General features: G+C 42.2%; 1 protein-coding gene across 4 annotated transcripts in view; it reads left to right on the plus strand.

Moving 5' to 3' along the window:
• hspa12a (heat shock protein 12A) overlaps window positions 1-14608 on the plus strand; it is a 224453-nt gene extending 209845 nt beyond the window's left edge. For all 4 annotated transcript variants that reach the window (XM_078160945.1, XM_033612830.2, XM_033612828.2 and 1 more), the window contains 2 exons: window positions 4535-4638; window positions 13746-14608. In XM_078160945.1, coding sequence (XP_078017071.1) covers window positions 4535-4638; window positions 13746-14377 — 736 coding nt within the window. In that variant the 3' untranslated portion in view covers window positions 14378-14608. The remainder of the gene's footprint in view (window positions 1-4534; window positions 4639-13745) is intronic.
• The last annotated feature ends 1105 nt before the right edge of the window (window positions 14609-15713 follow it).

Here is a 15713-nt window from a genome sequence, read left to right on the forward strand (position 1 = left end):
GCAGACTCTTTTTCAATGGTACTGGGTGGAAAGATGTGCCGTGGAGAATGGAGTTTCTGTCAGTGCTCTTACGGTACAGATTAGAACAAAGTCTGTTTTGATCTCTGTACACAAGGATATCTAAAAAGTTCATCTTGTGTTTATCATAGTCCATGGTGAATTTCAAGTGGTGGTTGTTAGTGTTTATGAAGTCATGGAATTCCTAAAGTTGTGTTTCAGAACCACTCCAGACAAAAAATACATCATCTATGTACCTCCTCCAGCTGGAGATGAAGGGTAGATGAGGATTGCATTGTTGGTTGAAGATGATATCATGTTCAAAGAATCCACAGTAGAGGGAAGCAAAGCTAGGAGCCATTTTTGCTCCCATACCCTTTCCTGACACCTGGAGGTAGAAGTCAGGGCCAAACAGAAAAAAGTTGGAGGTGAGTACAGTCTCAATGAGATCCAAAATACAAATAGTACTGGGAATGCCATGAGAACGCTGATTGAGGAAAAATTCTGAAGCCCTTAACCCCCCTTCAAAAGGTACATTTGTATATAGGGATTCAATATCCATAGTCACTAAAAAAGATTCCTCTGGCATTTCGATGGATTGAATCATTTTAATGAATTCCATGGAGTCTTTATCATATGATGGAAGTGACATGACCAAAGGCTGGAGAAAGTGATCTACGAAGGCTGAAATGTTTTCTGTGAGTGAGCCGATGGCAGCAACAATAGGCCGACCTGGAGGGACATCTGTGTAGCTTTTGTGTATTTTAGGTAGGGTGTACAGCACTGGTGTCACAGGAGAGTCCACAACCATGAAGCTGTGTTCAGTTCTGGTGATTTGTCCACTCTCCAGAAAAGAATCCAATTTCCTCCTGATGTGCTCTTTAAACTCTTGTGTGGGATTGTGATTAAGTTGTCTGTAAAATGTCGTATTGCTTAATTGTCTCTGGATTTCACCCTTATATGCGGTGCGGTCCTGGATGACGATAGCGCCACCCTTAACTGCACTCCGGATGACCAGTGTGCTGTCATTTTTAAGAGCCTTTAATTCTCTTAACTGATTTTTAGTCAGATTATGAGACACTCTGTATTCCTTTTTTCTTTTGAGGAGGAGGGAAACATCATTCTCAACCTACCTACAGTAGGTGTCAATAGAGGCATTTCTCTTGTTAGGGGGAATAAAGGTACTTTTACCTCTGAAGTGAGATTGTGCTCCAGTGATGGTTCTTTGACTCGTGCTGGTGGCATCAGCGTGTTGCGTCACCTCGTCCGTACCTTGGATGGAGACCGGAGGAGAGTTAGGAGAAGGCCTGTCATTGCCACTGAAAAACTCTTTAAGCCTCAACGTCCAAAAGAATTTATGCAAGTCTACGATGATGTCAAAATCTTTGCAGTGTGTGGTGGGAACAAATGACTGATGAGGCCTCTGCTTAAGGCGGCCAAACAGGTATAGTTTGACTAGATAAATTAATTACATTGTGTACCTGTTCTGTCTCCAGCGAGTCGGATATGGATCTCTGACGGGAGCAGCCCTTCCCCCGCCAGGCATTTCTTCTTCTTTGTGCATGAAATGGTCTCCTGGATTCGTCGCCTCTCCTGCCGTCTAAAAAAGAGCCGCTTGTATGAGAGTGGGCACTGGATTCGGAGTCCTCCTCCAGGTCTGTAGTCGACTGGTACTGTTTGGTGACGGTTACGGCCAGGCTCCACCGGCTGCAAACGTAAGCGTCACGTCAGCGTAGCGTCATGGCGTATTATGCCGCATTCGTTTGGCAATCCAGGCCGGTCATTCCTTGTCGGATTTATATGACTACCTCCGGGTAGAACAGGTGTTCTTTTGTACCTTTCCGGACCGGAAACCGTATCAATCCCGGTTCCGGCTACCAATAGAAGGCAGCATAATTTGGGCTCCACTGACTGCGTACGGAAGCGACACGCAGAGAAGCCAGCAGGGTTGTTTACCGTTTGCCGACCCGAGAGGCTGCATGTAGGCTGCATGAAATGTTAAAGCATTTTCCATCTAAGTTATTACATATATTTGAGTTATCTACAAGTTTACTGTACTGTTTGTCATCTAGGCTACTCGTTTTCAAATGTCCGCCACGGACATTTACACGGATAAACATGGGTAAATGCATGAAAATAAATCATCACATATCACCTCTGATAATGGTTTATTCATTTAAAAACACATTGTGCTTGTTTAGCACACTATTTCATGTAGTTTTTATCTGCTGGAGGGTCGCGTAGGGGAGCGTAGCGCGACAAAAATAGAAGAGCTGCGTAAAATAGAGAGTTGTCGCGCCACAGATGGGGGTTGTCGCGCCTCTCTCGTTGCCGGTGGAGCCGCTGTAATTGATTAACAGGGGGGGCGAGCTGCTACAGGACACGCGCTGCTGGCGTGCCCGGTGGAGCCCGGCCGTAAGTCGATGCAAAGTTAACATTACCTCTCCGATCTTTGCTGCTTTCGGCCCTGGATCCTCGTGTCCTCCACAAAGTCGGATTTTTCCATTGATACACTCTCCCGCTGTCGTAATCTGCAGCATCTCTTTAAAACTTCCTCTTCTTGGAGGTGGTTATTTCTTTGGCTAGTTCATTCTTGAGATGTTCACACAGGTCCAAGAGCTGTTTGAGTTTGTCCATGTCTGCGAGCTCGTTTCCCAGAAGTCGTTTGTCCTGCGAGATTTGGCGACACCTCCTGGATCGTGAGTGCCATCAAATCAAATGAACATTTATTCAATATCTCGCTCCATCTGTCACAGAAGGTATCATTGTCTTTGCCAATAATGGGGCCCTTGTTAATCCTTAGGCCGCGTGGGATCCTTTTCACTCTCATATAGTCACTGAGTGTGACTGTGTGCAGGTATAAATGTGTTTCTCTTTCCTGCAGTCTTTCCAGAGTCCTGGTGGAAACCTCAGCATTGGCTCAGCTGATGCCACTGAACACTGAGTCTTGCAAAATAATGCACAAGTAATCCTCTTGAGTGAACTCAAAGGTAGCAGCAGCACTAGAATCCATGGTGGTGGAGTGTTTTGTGAAAATCAAGACACAGCTGTGGATGTCTTAAAAAATGGGAGTCACTCGGGGAGTGCTGTGCCAATCAAAAAGTCAAAGAGAACAAAAGGACACGCACATCCTAGAAAAGGCTTAGTCTAGGTGCTGGACCACAAAGAGGCATCAATGCAGAAAAAGTTGAGTCCGCACACTAGATACAGCTCCCAAGATTTAATCTGAATATCACCACATGTGACGTTTCGGGCACAGGCCCTTCATCAGACATGAAACTGGTACAGAGACACACCTACGCACCACCACACAGAGACACTGATTGTTAAACATCAACATGTTGACATTATCACTGAGAGCATATTAGCAGGTTGATGTTGGCATTTAGCGCACAGCACCATGGCTATGGAATCTTTGTTTTGTATTGTGGCGCATCAGGTCTGGTGAATGAACAAAGGTCACAGTAAAATACGTTGATAACATTGTTGTCATTGTTTCCATGCCATTTTTAAATTACATTAATGTCAGCATTATATACACAGCTTTAATAGACCCTTTTTATCAGATCCACAGGACTTTTATCCTATTTGTAATAAAATGTGTCTAGACCAGTATAGTTTTGCAGATAGCACTGAGCCATAATCCAATAGTATTTTTTAGCGACTTTCAGTGGAATAGAATCATGATCATATGAACATTGTGCTATTTTTTTTTATATGATTATGTTAGCATTATTTAGCAGATTGTACCTGAAGCCTATGTATGAACAGTTTTGTCTGATGTCATAATAACAGGAACACAGTTCAGTGCACTCAACATGTTATTAGTTTTATTTTTATTTGATATATGATTTAGACCAAAAAAGGCATCTATTTGTGGCAGTATGATTTGCCGCCGGGTGGTACAATTCACCAGCAGTTTTGCTGTATAACACTGCCAGATGGTGTCACTTTGAAACGCCATCTCATAACAGCTGGAGCTGGAAATGCCCTGTAGGGGGGATGGGAGGGGTGGTGGATGGGATCCTACAAACACCGGACTTTTACCTAGGAGCCCAGTGTTCGCTTCCTGTATGACTGTAGAGCCAAACCAAGGTGTTTTTTTTTTCTCTAAACCTAACCATGTGCTTTTGTTGCCGATGTTGTATGATTATTTTAAAAAAGACTGTATACATCTAACAAGCAGAAACTGTAAATTTCCTCTGAAAACTGAAGTGTATTTTAAAAAAAGCCACAATGCATGAAACAGGCATAAATTGACATAGCGATCCAGAGCATCAGCAACAGACACACCCAGGATACCTGGCATGTCATGTGTGAACATGAAAGTCCACTGACCAAAAGGCAACATTTGACAAGTTCAGTGAGAATGTGTTAGATTAGGCAAACTCTTGCTGTATTGTGATATATATTGTTATCTTCAATTTGTACACATAAATATTGTAATATTGCTTTTGATCATATTACTCAGCCCTGACTGCAGATGAACTTATTTATACTTATTCAGTTCTTCATATGCTCTTACATCCTCTCCTAGTGTGGACTTTGTTAAATGGTCGTCACAGGGGATGCTGAGGATGAGTCCAGATGCCATGAATTCCCTCTTCAAGCCCACCATAGACCACATCATCCAACATCTCAGTAAGCTACATTTCAGCACCTCAACACACATATACACACGCAGTATTTATCACCTTTGCGGTCAAATAAATCTTGTAGCTGCCAATTAAAACAGTGTTTTTCATGCTGACATTTATACAAAATCAAGATATAGTTAGTTGTCATTGTGTTGTAGTGTCGCTGTAGTACCTCATGGAAAACTATGTATCAGACACTGTATACCATGTAATGTACCTAATTTTACAACTGCCACAAGGGACTGTAGAAAGTTCAATGAGCGATTCATTTACAGAAGCAATTGTAACCTAACCCTGCAGTGAGGATCTATGTCCAAGATTGTCTGCAAAATGTAACAGTAAAAAGCAGCACATACTTGCTTCATGTAGTATTTTTCTGTCAATAAATCAGAGAGACTAAACAAATGCTAACAGGACTGTAAACCACATGGGGTTCATTAAGTTCATTAAGCGTTTAGCAGTTAGAAATCCACTGGCTGATCTATTATTGAAAATTTAGATGCCAGTCACTAACGAATAAAGTGGTTTAAATAATCTGGCTACTGTTTAATAGTCTCACTGCGTGCGTCTCTCTGCTATATTGTCAGAAAATCTCTGAAAATAAGATCCAAGTAGAATTTAGTAGAATTATAACAATTGGGCTCACACTGGATGCAGAAGTGCTTTGGAAGGAGGGCTGCCTGCTTGCTCTCAGCGCTTTTGTTAACTGATTGGGCTGTTCACACTATAAGGTGCAGCGCCGAGCACCCAGGCCAGCTCATGATCTTCAGCAATGGTTACGGTGCCTAAGGGGCCGTTTATACGACAACGATTTCAACTGAAAACAGTAAACTTTAGTTGCGTTTGGCCAATCGTTTACATGACAGTGGCATTTTGGTTGCCTGAAAATGCAATGATTTGAAAATGGGTTCCAGAGTGCAACGTTTTGGAAATGGCAGCATCTCTATTGTCATGTAAACGTGCAATATGCAGTTCCTCTGAAAACGGACATGCGCATTACGGTTCCAGTCACTAGGCATTCCGACCATCACAGCAACAATGCCGAGCTCTGTTTGTGCTGCTCACCCTGTTGATTTGAAGTGAAGTGTAGATCTGTTACTGTAGCAACTCCACCTCGTCGTCCATCCAGACAAAGTTATCTGTGCATGCTTTCGCCATTGTGTCACTGTGTTGTAGAGGAAGGCGCTTCAGCACAGGCGCATGGCGTCATGCCGTGGTGTTGCTTTGCAAATTTACACTGCCACCCATTGGCCTGGCGTACATACTACAGCGTTTCCAGTAGATTTTGCGGCTCCGTGTAGGCCGTAAGGTGAATCAGAAAAAGTCTCACAGAAACTCATTTCCGCTCCGACATCTGGGGACTACACGATCTTTACTTCATAAAAAAGATTGATACATGTTCAGCTAATCAGCAGGAGTTTGTAGCTCATAACCCCGCAAGAGTCCTGTGATCAGGGTCGTAATTCGGCACTTGTTCCGTCTGAGCGTAATGATCTGTTCCGCCTGAGCGTAATGAGATTTGGTACGCGAGTGGTGGCACGGCCGTCACGTGATCGCGCTACACCAATAAGGTACCCGCATTTTGTGTCGCCATGGTTTCATTCAGCAGAGGAAAACAGACCTCAAAACTGAGCAGAAATGAGCTGAAACAGCGCTATTCACATCGTCGTGTCCATGAAACACAATGAGACAAATAGACAATAAGGAGAACTAAGCAAAAATGTCTTAAAACACATTTGATTCAATACCTGGGCATAACCGACGTATTATTACATAGTCAACATAGCTGTCCAGTGTGGAATACGAGAACCGCCATGTTTTTTTGTTTTTTGTGCGCTGTTATCTCGTGATAACGACTTATTATTTCGTTATCTCGATATAACAAAGATTGTTGTCCCGTGATAATTGTCAAGTCTGATGATTGTGCACTGGTTAATGTGATCGTCTTGATTTCAGCCTACAAGAGCTGCCGTGGTCCTGCCAGATGCCTCCTGCTGCTGCTGTTATCATTAGTCACACTTCTACTGTTATTATACACATAAGATTATTGTCACATACCGTATTTCCAAATAGTTGCCCGGCGGCTATATGCCACCGGGCATCTAATAGCCGCCGGGGGTTTGACCCCATTTTGTGTATTAAACGCCGGTACAATTAAACGCCGGGGCGATTATTTCCTCATTCATTGCCTCAAGGAGGGACAGCCATGCAGGCAGGGAGAGAGCAGCTCGCGAGGGCTGCTCTCTCCCTGCCTGCAGGGCTGAGGGACTGTTTGTGCTTTTACGCATGGGTCGGTGGTGAAGTGGCGCACATGACTCGTGCTACGGACGGACAGACGGATGGACTGACGGATGGACGGACGGACAGAAAGCCATGTATCTAAAACAGGTAATACATCTGGCTACATCTTTCCCACATCAAATATCCGTGATCACCTACACCCGCGTGCGTAAAAGCGCACACAATTCCGTGTCCTCTCACCGTGGATGCTGTGATTTGATGGCCCGGTACTCATTGTAGCCCACTCTTATAAGACCCAATAATAATAATAATAATAAGTTACTGTGGACCTATATGCCATGCCTTTTAATGAAATTACCAGAGGAGTTCGCTGAAAAGCAGGTAATGTCTGCCTGAATTATTCGTGTGCGTCCCTGGTGAAAATCGCAGACATACATGAGAAATACGGCTTCTACAGGTTCGCCATAGCTTACTGTCAGGACTCAGGGACCAGAATTCGGGATGGCGGACCGTCGGAATGGTGATATTTGAATTTATTTAAGGATAGCCCCTTGAGATGCAGCATCTCATTTTCAAGGGGGTCCAAGAGACACATACAGAGATATACAACACAAAAAACAACATTCAGTACATACATACAATAAAGACAAAACAATACTAAGACATACAAACATTACAATACAATACAATACAGACAGTACATTACAATAAACAAAATACAGACAACTCACTCACCCTCACCCATCCCACCCCCATATCTCAGATGTTAGGCAGAAAAAAAAAAGAGGTATAATATATATATATATATATATATATATATATATATATATATATATATATATGTATATATATATACAGATACACACATACATATATTTATACATATACAGTACAGGCCAAAAGTTTGGACACACCTTCTCATTCAATGCGTTTTCTTTATTTTCATGACTATTTACATTGTAGATTCTCACTGAAGGCATCAAAACTATGAATGAACACATGTGGACTTATGTACTTAACAAAAAAAGGTGAAATAACTGAAAACATGTTTTATATTCTAGTTTCTTCAAAATAGCCACCCTTTGCTCTGACTACTGCTTTGCACACTCTTGGCATTCTCTCGATGAGCTTCAAGAGGTAGTCACATATATACATAGTACAGTAACCCAGGATTAGGAAAATAAACACACTTCATACGACAGCTTGAATAAAACAGTAAGATATTACAGTTTTTGACACAAGAGACTGATTAGTGCGTAAATTAAAAACATGAGCAGTTAGTTTTGAGATGGGAAAAAGGGATGACTTAAAACAGTAAAAGGAGGAGATTGATCTTAGAGAGAGTGGAAGATTATTCCAGTCAGATGGGGCTTTGTATCTAAATGCTTTACAGCCAATTTCTTTTGAGATGATGGGTACAGAATAGAAGGGATATTGCATGTTTCTGAGAGAATGTGAGAATCTGAAGGGAATCAGAAGTGATTTTAAATAAGAGGGACAATTAGAGTAAATACATTTAAAAATGAATATAACCCAGTGGAACTGACTTATGGATTTGGGCTGTAGCCAGTTAAGTGATTCATACAGGTGACAATGGTGAGTTCTGAAGGGACATCGCAAAATAAACCTACATAATGAATTAAAAACAACATTAAGGGGCCTGAGGTTGGTGTCAGAGGTGTTTTGGTATATGATATAGTCTATGATGGGTAATAGCAGCTGGGAGATAATCCTTTTTCTGATTGGAAATGTAAAACAGTTGATTGAGCGATATAATGAGGAAAGACAGCCGTAAGTTCTTTTTATGATATAATCAATATGGGGTTTAAATGAAAGTTCAGGGTCGATCCAAAGTCCAAGATATTTAAATGAGTCAACTTTATGGAGAGGTGAGCCATCAACAAAATGAATGGGCAGGTTATGATGATAAGATTGGGTGTGTCGTGTACCAAAAACCATGCTGCAAGACTTCTTTTGATTGAGTAGGAGTCTGTTGTTAAAGAGCCATTGTTGAACAGAGTTGAAATCAAGCTGTAGGGAATGTTGGATTTGAGATATGTTGGAGTTGGAGGTGTGAATAACAGTATCATCGGCATAAAGATGAACAAGACAGTTTGTGCATAAATGAGGTAGGTCGTTGATAAAAATGGAAAAAAGGAGTAGTCCCAAGGTAGAACCCTGTGGAACACCTTTATCCACAACCAAATAGTCGGACTGAGAACCATGAAAAGAAACATACTGACGTCTATTGTGGAGGTATGCATTAAACCATAATACAGCCTGTTGACTTAAACCAATAGAAAACAGTTTGTCCAGAAGAAGATAGTGGTCAACCATATCAAAAGCCTTAGATAAATCAATGAAAATAGCACCAGTGAGTTGGCCTCTTTCGGTGTGGCAGCCTGTAACCATTGGTTAAATGGCCCATTCGGTTGGTATTCAGATAACTGGGGCTTTACTGGTATAATGCAATAGCACCACCCAGCAGTGAAACCCGTGTACATGAAAAAAATGACCCACTCTAAACGTTTAGAGATTTTTGTACACAAACTCACCCCTACATTATACAGTATTTTTGCACTAAAAACATACTGGACAGGAACTGTAACCAAATAACGGCCTGGTGCAGGTCGGTGCAAAAAAAACCAAAAGAAAATAAAAGCCTTGAGCAAATAGCCCCTGGTTCTTTTAAATGCCTGGGGTGAAAATCGATTTTGTGAAATAAACGCCCGGGCTACTTTTTGGAATTCCGGACGCACGCGGGTGTAGGTGATCATGGATATTTGATGTGGGAAAAATGTAGCCAGATGTATTACCTGTTTTCGATACGTGGTTGTCTGTCTGTCCGTCCGTCCATCCGTAGCACGAGTCATGTGCGCCACTTCACCACTGACCCCTGTAGGCAGGGAGAGAGCAGCCCTCGCAAGCTGCTCTCTCCCTGCCTGCAGGGCTGTCCCTCCTTGAGGCAATGAATGAGGAAATAATCACCCCGGCGTTTAATACGTAAAATGGGGTCAAACCCCCGGCGGCTATTAGATGCCCGGCGGCTATATGCCACCGGGTGACTATTTGGAAATATATGGTATGTGACAATAATCATATGTGTATAATAATAGTAGAAGTGTGACTAATGATAACAGCAGGAGGCATCTAGCAGGACCACGGCAGCTCTTGTAGGCTGAAATCAAGAGGATCACATTAACCAGTGCGCAATCATCAGACTTGACAATTATCACAGGAAAACAATCTTTGTTATATCAAGATAACGAGATAATTAATTCGTTAACACGAGAAAACAATCTTTGTTATATCAAGATAGCGAAATATTAAGTCGTTATCACGAGATAACAGTGCACACAAAAAAAAAAAAAACATGGCCGTTCTCGTATTCCGTACTGGACAGCTATGTTGACTATGTAATAATACGTCGGTTATGCCCAGGTATTGAATCAAATGTGTTTTAAGACATTTTTGCTTAGTTCTCCTTATTGTCTATTTGTCTCATTGTGTTTCATGGACACGGCGATGTGAATAGCGCTGTTTCAGCTCATTTCTGCTCAGTTTTGAGGACTTCCGGGTCTGTTTTCCTCTGCTGAATGAAACCATGGCGACACAAAATGTGGGTACCTTATTGGTGTAGCGCGATCACGTGACGGCCGTGCCACCACTTGTGTACCAAATCTCATTATGCTCAGGTGGAACAGATCATTATACTCAGACGGAACAAGTGCCGAATTACGACCCCAATCACAGGACTCTTGCGGGGTTATGAGCTACGAACTCCTGCTGATTAGCTGAACATGTATCGATCTTTTTTATGAAGTAAAGATCGTGTAGTCCCCAGATGGCGGAACGAGATGAAACGATAACTGCATTCACCTTATGGCCTAGTGTGAATGGGGATCGTTTCAATAACATCGTCATATAAACGCAGAAGTTTTTTAGAACGCAAAGGACAGACTTTTCTGTTTTTACTGAAATCATTGTCGTATAAACGGCCCCTAAGCCACGAGCCAATTTGGCAAGAAAACACATTAAATATAAATGAAATTATTATATAAATGATCTGACTATGATAAAAGATAGAATATGCATCCCATGCTTACACATATTTGTCAGTTGTGTCTAAACAGAGAGTGAGAGAGACAAGTAGAGCCACACATGCACACACAGTCAATCACAAACACACGGACACAAAAATACATACACAATCACACACACAAGCAGACAGGGACAGAGCTCTACAACTGATTTAAACAGAGCAGAGAACAGAATCGCTCGCTGACCAGCACTGTGAAATGCACCTGTGCGACAATTGACACATCAAGGTGCTTCCACATCCGGTGTGAACCCAATGTGACATCACCCAGTCTTATAATCCTGCTTGCCTTGCCAGCAAATGACGACATGGGTTTTCCATACTCTGTTTGGGTGTGTCACATAGACAACAGTCTACAACTGACCTCAGCCAGATGTGATGTTAGGTATGTCAGCGGTTCTAATGACTGTATCTATGACAATATAAAGGATGCATGGGAGTATGAGGGCAGTGATGTTTACAATGTTTGAAAGGGATGCTTCTATTTTTGTATGTAAAGTGAGTATAAATAAGGCTTAAGCTTTAAAAAAAAGTGCATAAATACCGACAAAATAAACAGAGTATGGACAAAAGTCTGCTTTCGTCTCTATATCTAACGTTGAGCATAAATGAGCCTTATACCTTTCAACCATCAGAGGCCGTTGCAGCCAGGGGCGAAAATCCCATTTCATAGTTGGGGGGGACAATAAACAGTAAAATTTTCGAGAATAATTCCAGGGGGGGACAAGGAAAAAAAGTTGTAGCCTGTCTTTTATACAGCATCTTTTACTGCAATTTGACGCTTTAATCTTCTCTCTATCTCTCCAACAGGCAGAGTGAATGTCTATACTTACAAGAAATGGCTTAACAACTAAACATTTCCTGCAATTAAACTGGTTTATAAACAGTGTGCTGTGAGATCTGCCGCTGCGCACCTCACAACCGTGCGTAATAGTTGCGCATAATGACCGCTCCTCGTCGGTTAAACTGCACGTCTTTCATGTTTGTCTCACTGACAGGTGGAGAGCCTACAGACGGATACCCATTAGCTATGAGCCGTTCCGTCACAACCGTGCGTAATAGTCGCGCGTAATGACCGCTCCTCGTCGGTTAAACTGCACGTCTCTCATGTTTGTCTCACTGACAGGTGGAGAGCCTACAGACAGGTACCCATTAGCTATGAGCCCCTCCGCCACTGACTGCTCTTGTCCTGTCCTCTCTCTCTTCTTTCTCTCCTGTCCTCTCTGACTATCACTAAACTCTGAGCTTAATCATTAGCTTTTAGCTTAGCAGCATTCGTAAATTGAGTAGGCTTTTGAACAATGCAGGAGAAATGTTGCAAACAGTTTATATTATCAGCCTGGGCTTGGGGCTTGTTGTAACAGTACAGGGTATCTGCAGGTTTCAGTAAGTTAAATTTAAGACTTTTTAAGACCTTTTTAATGCCACCTTGAATGGAATTTAAGACCGAAAAAACTATAAATATAAGCGATGGTTGGGGGATCCCGCTGTACTATAACCAGTGCTTAATTTGTAAAATTAGAAGTAGGGGAACACTTTTGGCCTCTGAGAGAGCAGTGTTCCCCCACTCCCAAAAGTGGGGGAACACTTTTTTAAGCGGCACCAGAGCCGCTTCACTGTGCAACTCCAAATGGAATGGTTGTGACATCTAGTGTGGTGACGGTACCAAAATTGGGACCCACGGTACGATACCAGTGAAAGTATCACGGTTCTGAGTAGTATCACAATACCACAGCGAAAATGAGGCAGATGTGCCTTTTGTCATTTATAAAAAGATAAATCACTTCTATAATACATCAATGATATTTCAGTGGAATAAATTACTTATTGACTTATTCATACTTCAAAAACAGCATCAGTAAGTGATTAACATAGGGGGGATTGAAATAAAAAAAAAAATAATAAAAAAAATCAACCAGCCACCCAGTACCTTCATAAGTAAAGAACCCATTCATTATGTATGTGCTACTGCCAGCGCACGCCATTATTGGACGGCGCATGGACACTCACAGAAAAGTGCCGCAAGAAAAAAAAAAGAAAAGAAAGAAAGTCAGATTAAATATTCCTGCCGCAACAATTTTAAGACCTTTGAGTAATGAATTTAAGACCAATTTAAGACATTTCTAATGAATTTAAGACATTTTTAGGCCTTAATTTTAGATACATGAATTTAAGACTTTTTAAGACTTTTAAAGGATCCGCGGATACCCTGCAGTAAATGGGATGTGTTGTAACTTGTGTAAGTTAAACTGTGTCTGTGTGTGTGTAGATCTTACCCCGCGATGCGCGATGTGGGCAGCTGGGTCCAGCCACATGCTGCTACTGCTGCCAAGCAGCCCCGCCAGTTGTAAAGAGTGTGGGATAGCACAATAAATACTACTGAACAGTGCAGTAGTATTTATTGTGCTTTCAATAAATACTAATGCACTGTTCAAAAATTATTGTGTCTCAAATTATTCTAGGGGGGGACAGCTTTACTGAAGGGGGAGTCATGTCCCCCCTGTCCCCCCCGGGATTTCCGCCCCTGATTGCAGCTGTGTTTTTATCTGGTGTGGTCTTTAAATTGGAGATCTATTCAAGAGAATTTGCTAATTGAAACCAAGACAGTATCAACATCTTGTGTAACTGTTACACATACAGTTTACCTTACTGCACATCAGTGAACAACAACAAAAACCTAAATAGATCAAGAATATTCTCTGAAAGAATATGTAGCCCTTCCTTTGGTAGTCAACTGTTTTCTTCATTGAGATGCTGTTTTTGTCCTCCAGCTGAGCTGTTTGAGAAGCCAGAGGTGAGCGACATAAAGTTCCTGTTCTTAGTCGGAGGCTTTGCTGAGTCTCCCCTGCTGCAGCAAGCTGTCCAGGACATGCTCCAGGGCCGCAGCCGCATCATCATACCCCATGATGTTGGCCTTACCATTCTGAAAGGTGCTGTGCTGTTCGGCCTGGACCCCAGCATCATTAAAGTCCGCCGCTCACCCCTCACATATGGGGTGGGCGTCCTCAATCGCTTTGTGGAAGGCAAGCACCCGCCGGAAAAGCTGCTGGTGAAAGATGGCACACGCTGGTGCACCGATGTCTTTGACACCTTCATCGCTGCTGACCAGTCTGTGGCACTGGGTGAGATGGTGAAACGGAGCTACACGCCGGCCAAGCCCTCTCAGCAGGTTATTGTCATCCACGTCTACTGCTCCGAGAAGGAGAAAGTGGGATTCATCAGTGAGCCCAGCGTGAGGAAGTGTGGGACACTTCGCTTGGATGTGAGTGGAACGGAAAGCACAGCACCGCGCCGTGAGATCCAGACACTCATGCAGTTTGGTGACACAGAGATTCGGGCTATGGCAGTGGATGTGTCCACCGGACGCACCGTTAAAGCTAGCATCGACTTCCTAAGCCATTAAGAAGGGAACAAGAGAGCTAATGTTCCAAAATTGTTGGAGCAATGAAAATTGAAACATACACCTTAAACACACACAAACACACAACAAGCTGTGGATATTTACTGAAAAGTGGTAAGGATAATGAATCTCAAGGCTCAGTCACTCTCAGTTTAAGTGTTTATGGTACATGGTTTGAATGAAAGTTCTAAACTTCACCTTAGAATCTATGTTACGACAAAAAAAAAAGAAAAAGTTCTGTGTGATTTATGTCCATCACCTCATTTTGACCCTGTAGTCTATTTGCTGAGGAGGTCCATAGTGTTCTTACCTTCTTCAAACCCTTTTACCCCATGCTGAGGCTAATGCTTTGTTGAGTCAGGTTGAAGAGCTGCTCACAGGAAAGATGAAGGCTTATTCACTTCCTATTCACCATTGCAGGACAGCTTTTCAAATCTTCTCTCAGTGCATTCCAGAGGAAAGACTCTCAAAGCCATACATCAATAATATTCTAACACTAACACTGTGGATACACATTCAGAATGTATCTTTACATGCATCGGTTTCTTTCTGTCAGATGACAGCAGATCATTGTGTATTTGTGCACTACAAAAATTATTGTGTATAAGGTCATAATAACAAGTCATCAAGCTTTTGGAACAGCTACTTCAGTACAGTTCTGAGGGCCATATTAGTGGCTTTTGCAAGATTCAACCCTTTTAACACAGTGCAAACTGTTAATACGTCACACTGCTGCCGGCCATTTTCCAAATCATACCATTTTATTTTACATTGATTTCCTTCATTCAAGGAACAATAGATAATTACTCATTACTAAGAAAAGGGGGTTAGGCCAAGCTTGGCTAGGCCATTTAATTGGACTACTGTCCATTGGGAGGAGAAATATTATTATTCACTGAAGTATGTCCAAGTCCGCTACGATAGGTGGTGATATGCGCCCTTTCAGCTTGTTAGTATTGGACCCTTTTCTGGTTGACCCATCACGTCAAATATAAAACAATTGACAAATAAGTTAGCTACAGTTAGCTAGTGGCAAACTGGCACCATGGCGGACAACTTTCCAGCTCTACACCTTTTGCCCGTCCATGACTCTGGATGTAGATTACGTTATGTTGTTACCGGCCTCTTCTTTCAACTCCCAATCACATTATCTGGGTGTGTTAGTCCGACTTTGAGAAATTCAATTTAGTACGTTTTCTGTCAGACTAACGTGTTTACATGTATTTTAAAAGTCTGTTTTTTAGTTGGACTAACACAATATATAGATTTTCTCTGTCATGTATATGTACTGACTGTTAGCTTGCATTTTTAGCTTATTCATAATAAAGAACTACTGGCC

The sequence above is a fragment of the Epinephelus lanceolatus genome, chromosome 17 (genome assembly GCF_041903045.1).
Source record: "Epinephelus lanceolatus isolate andai-2023 chromosome 17, ASM4190304v1, whole genome shotgun sequence".
NCBI classification, from domain to species: domain Eukaryota; kingdom Metazoa; phylum Chordata; class Actinopteri; order Perciformes; family Serranidae; genus Epinephelus; species Epinephelus lanceolatus.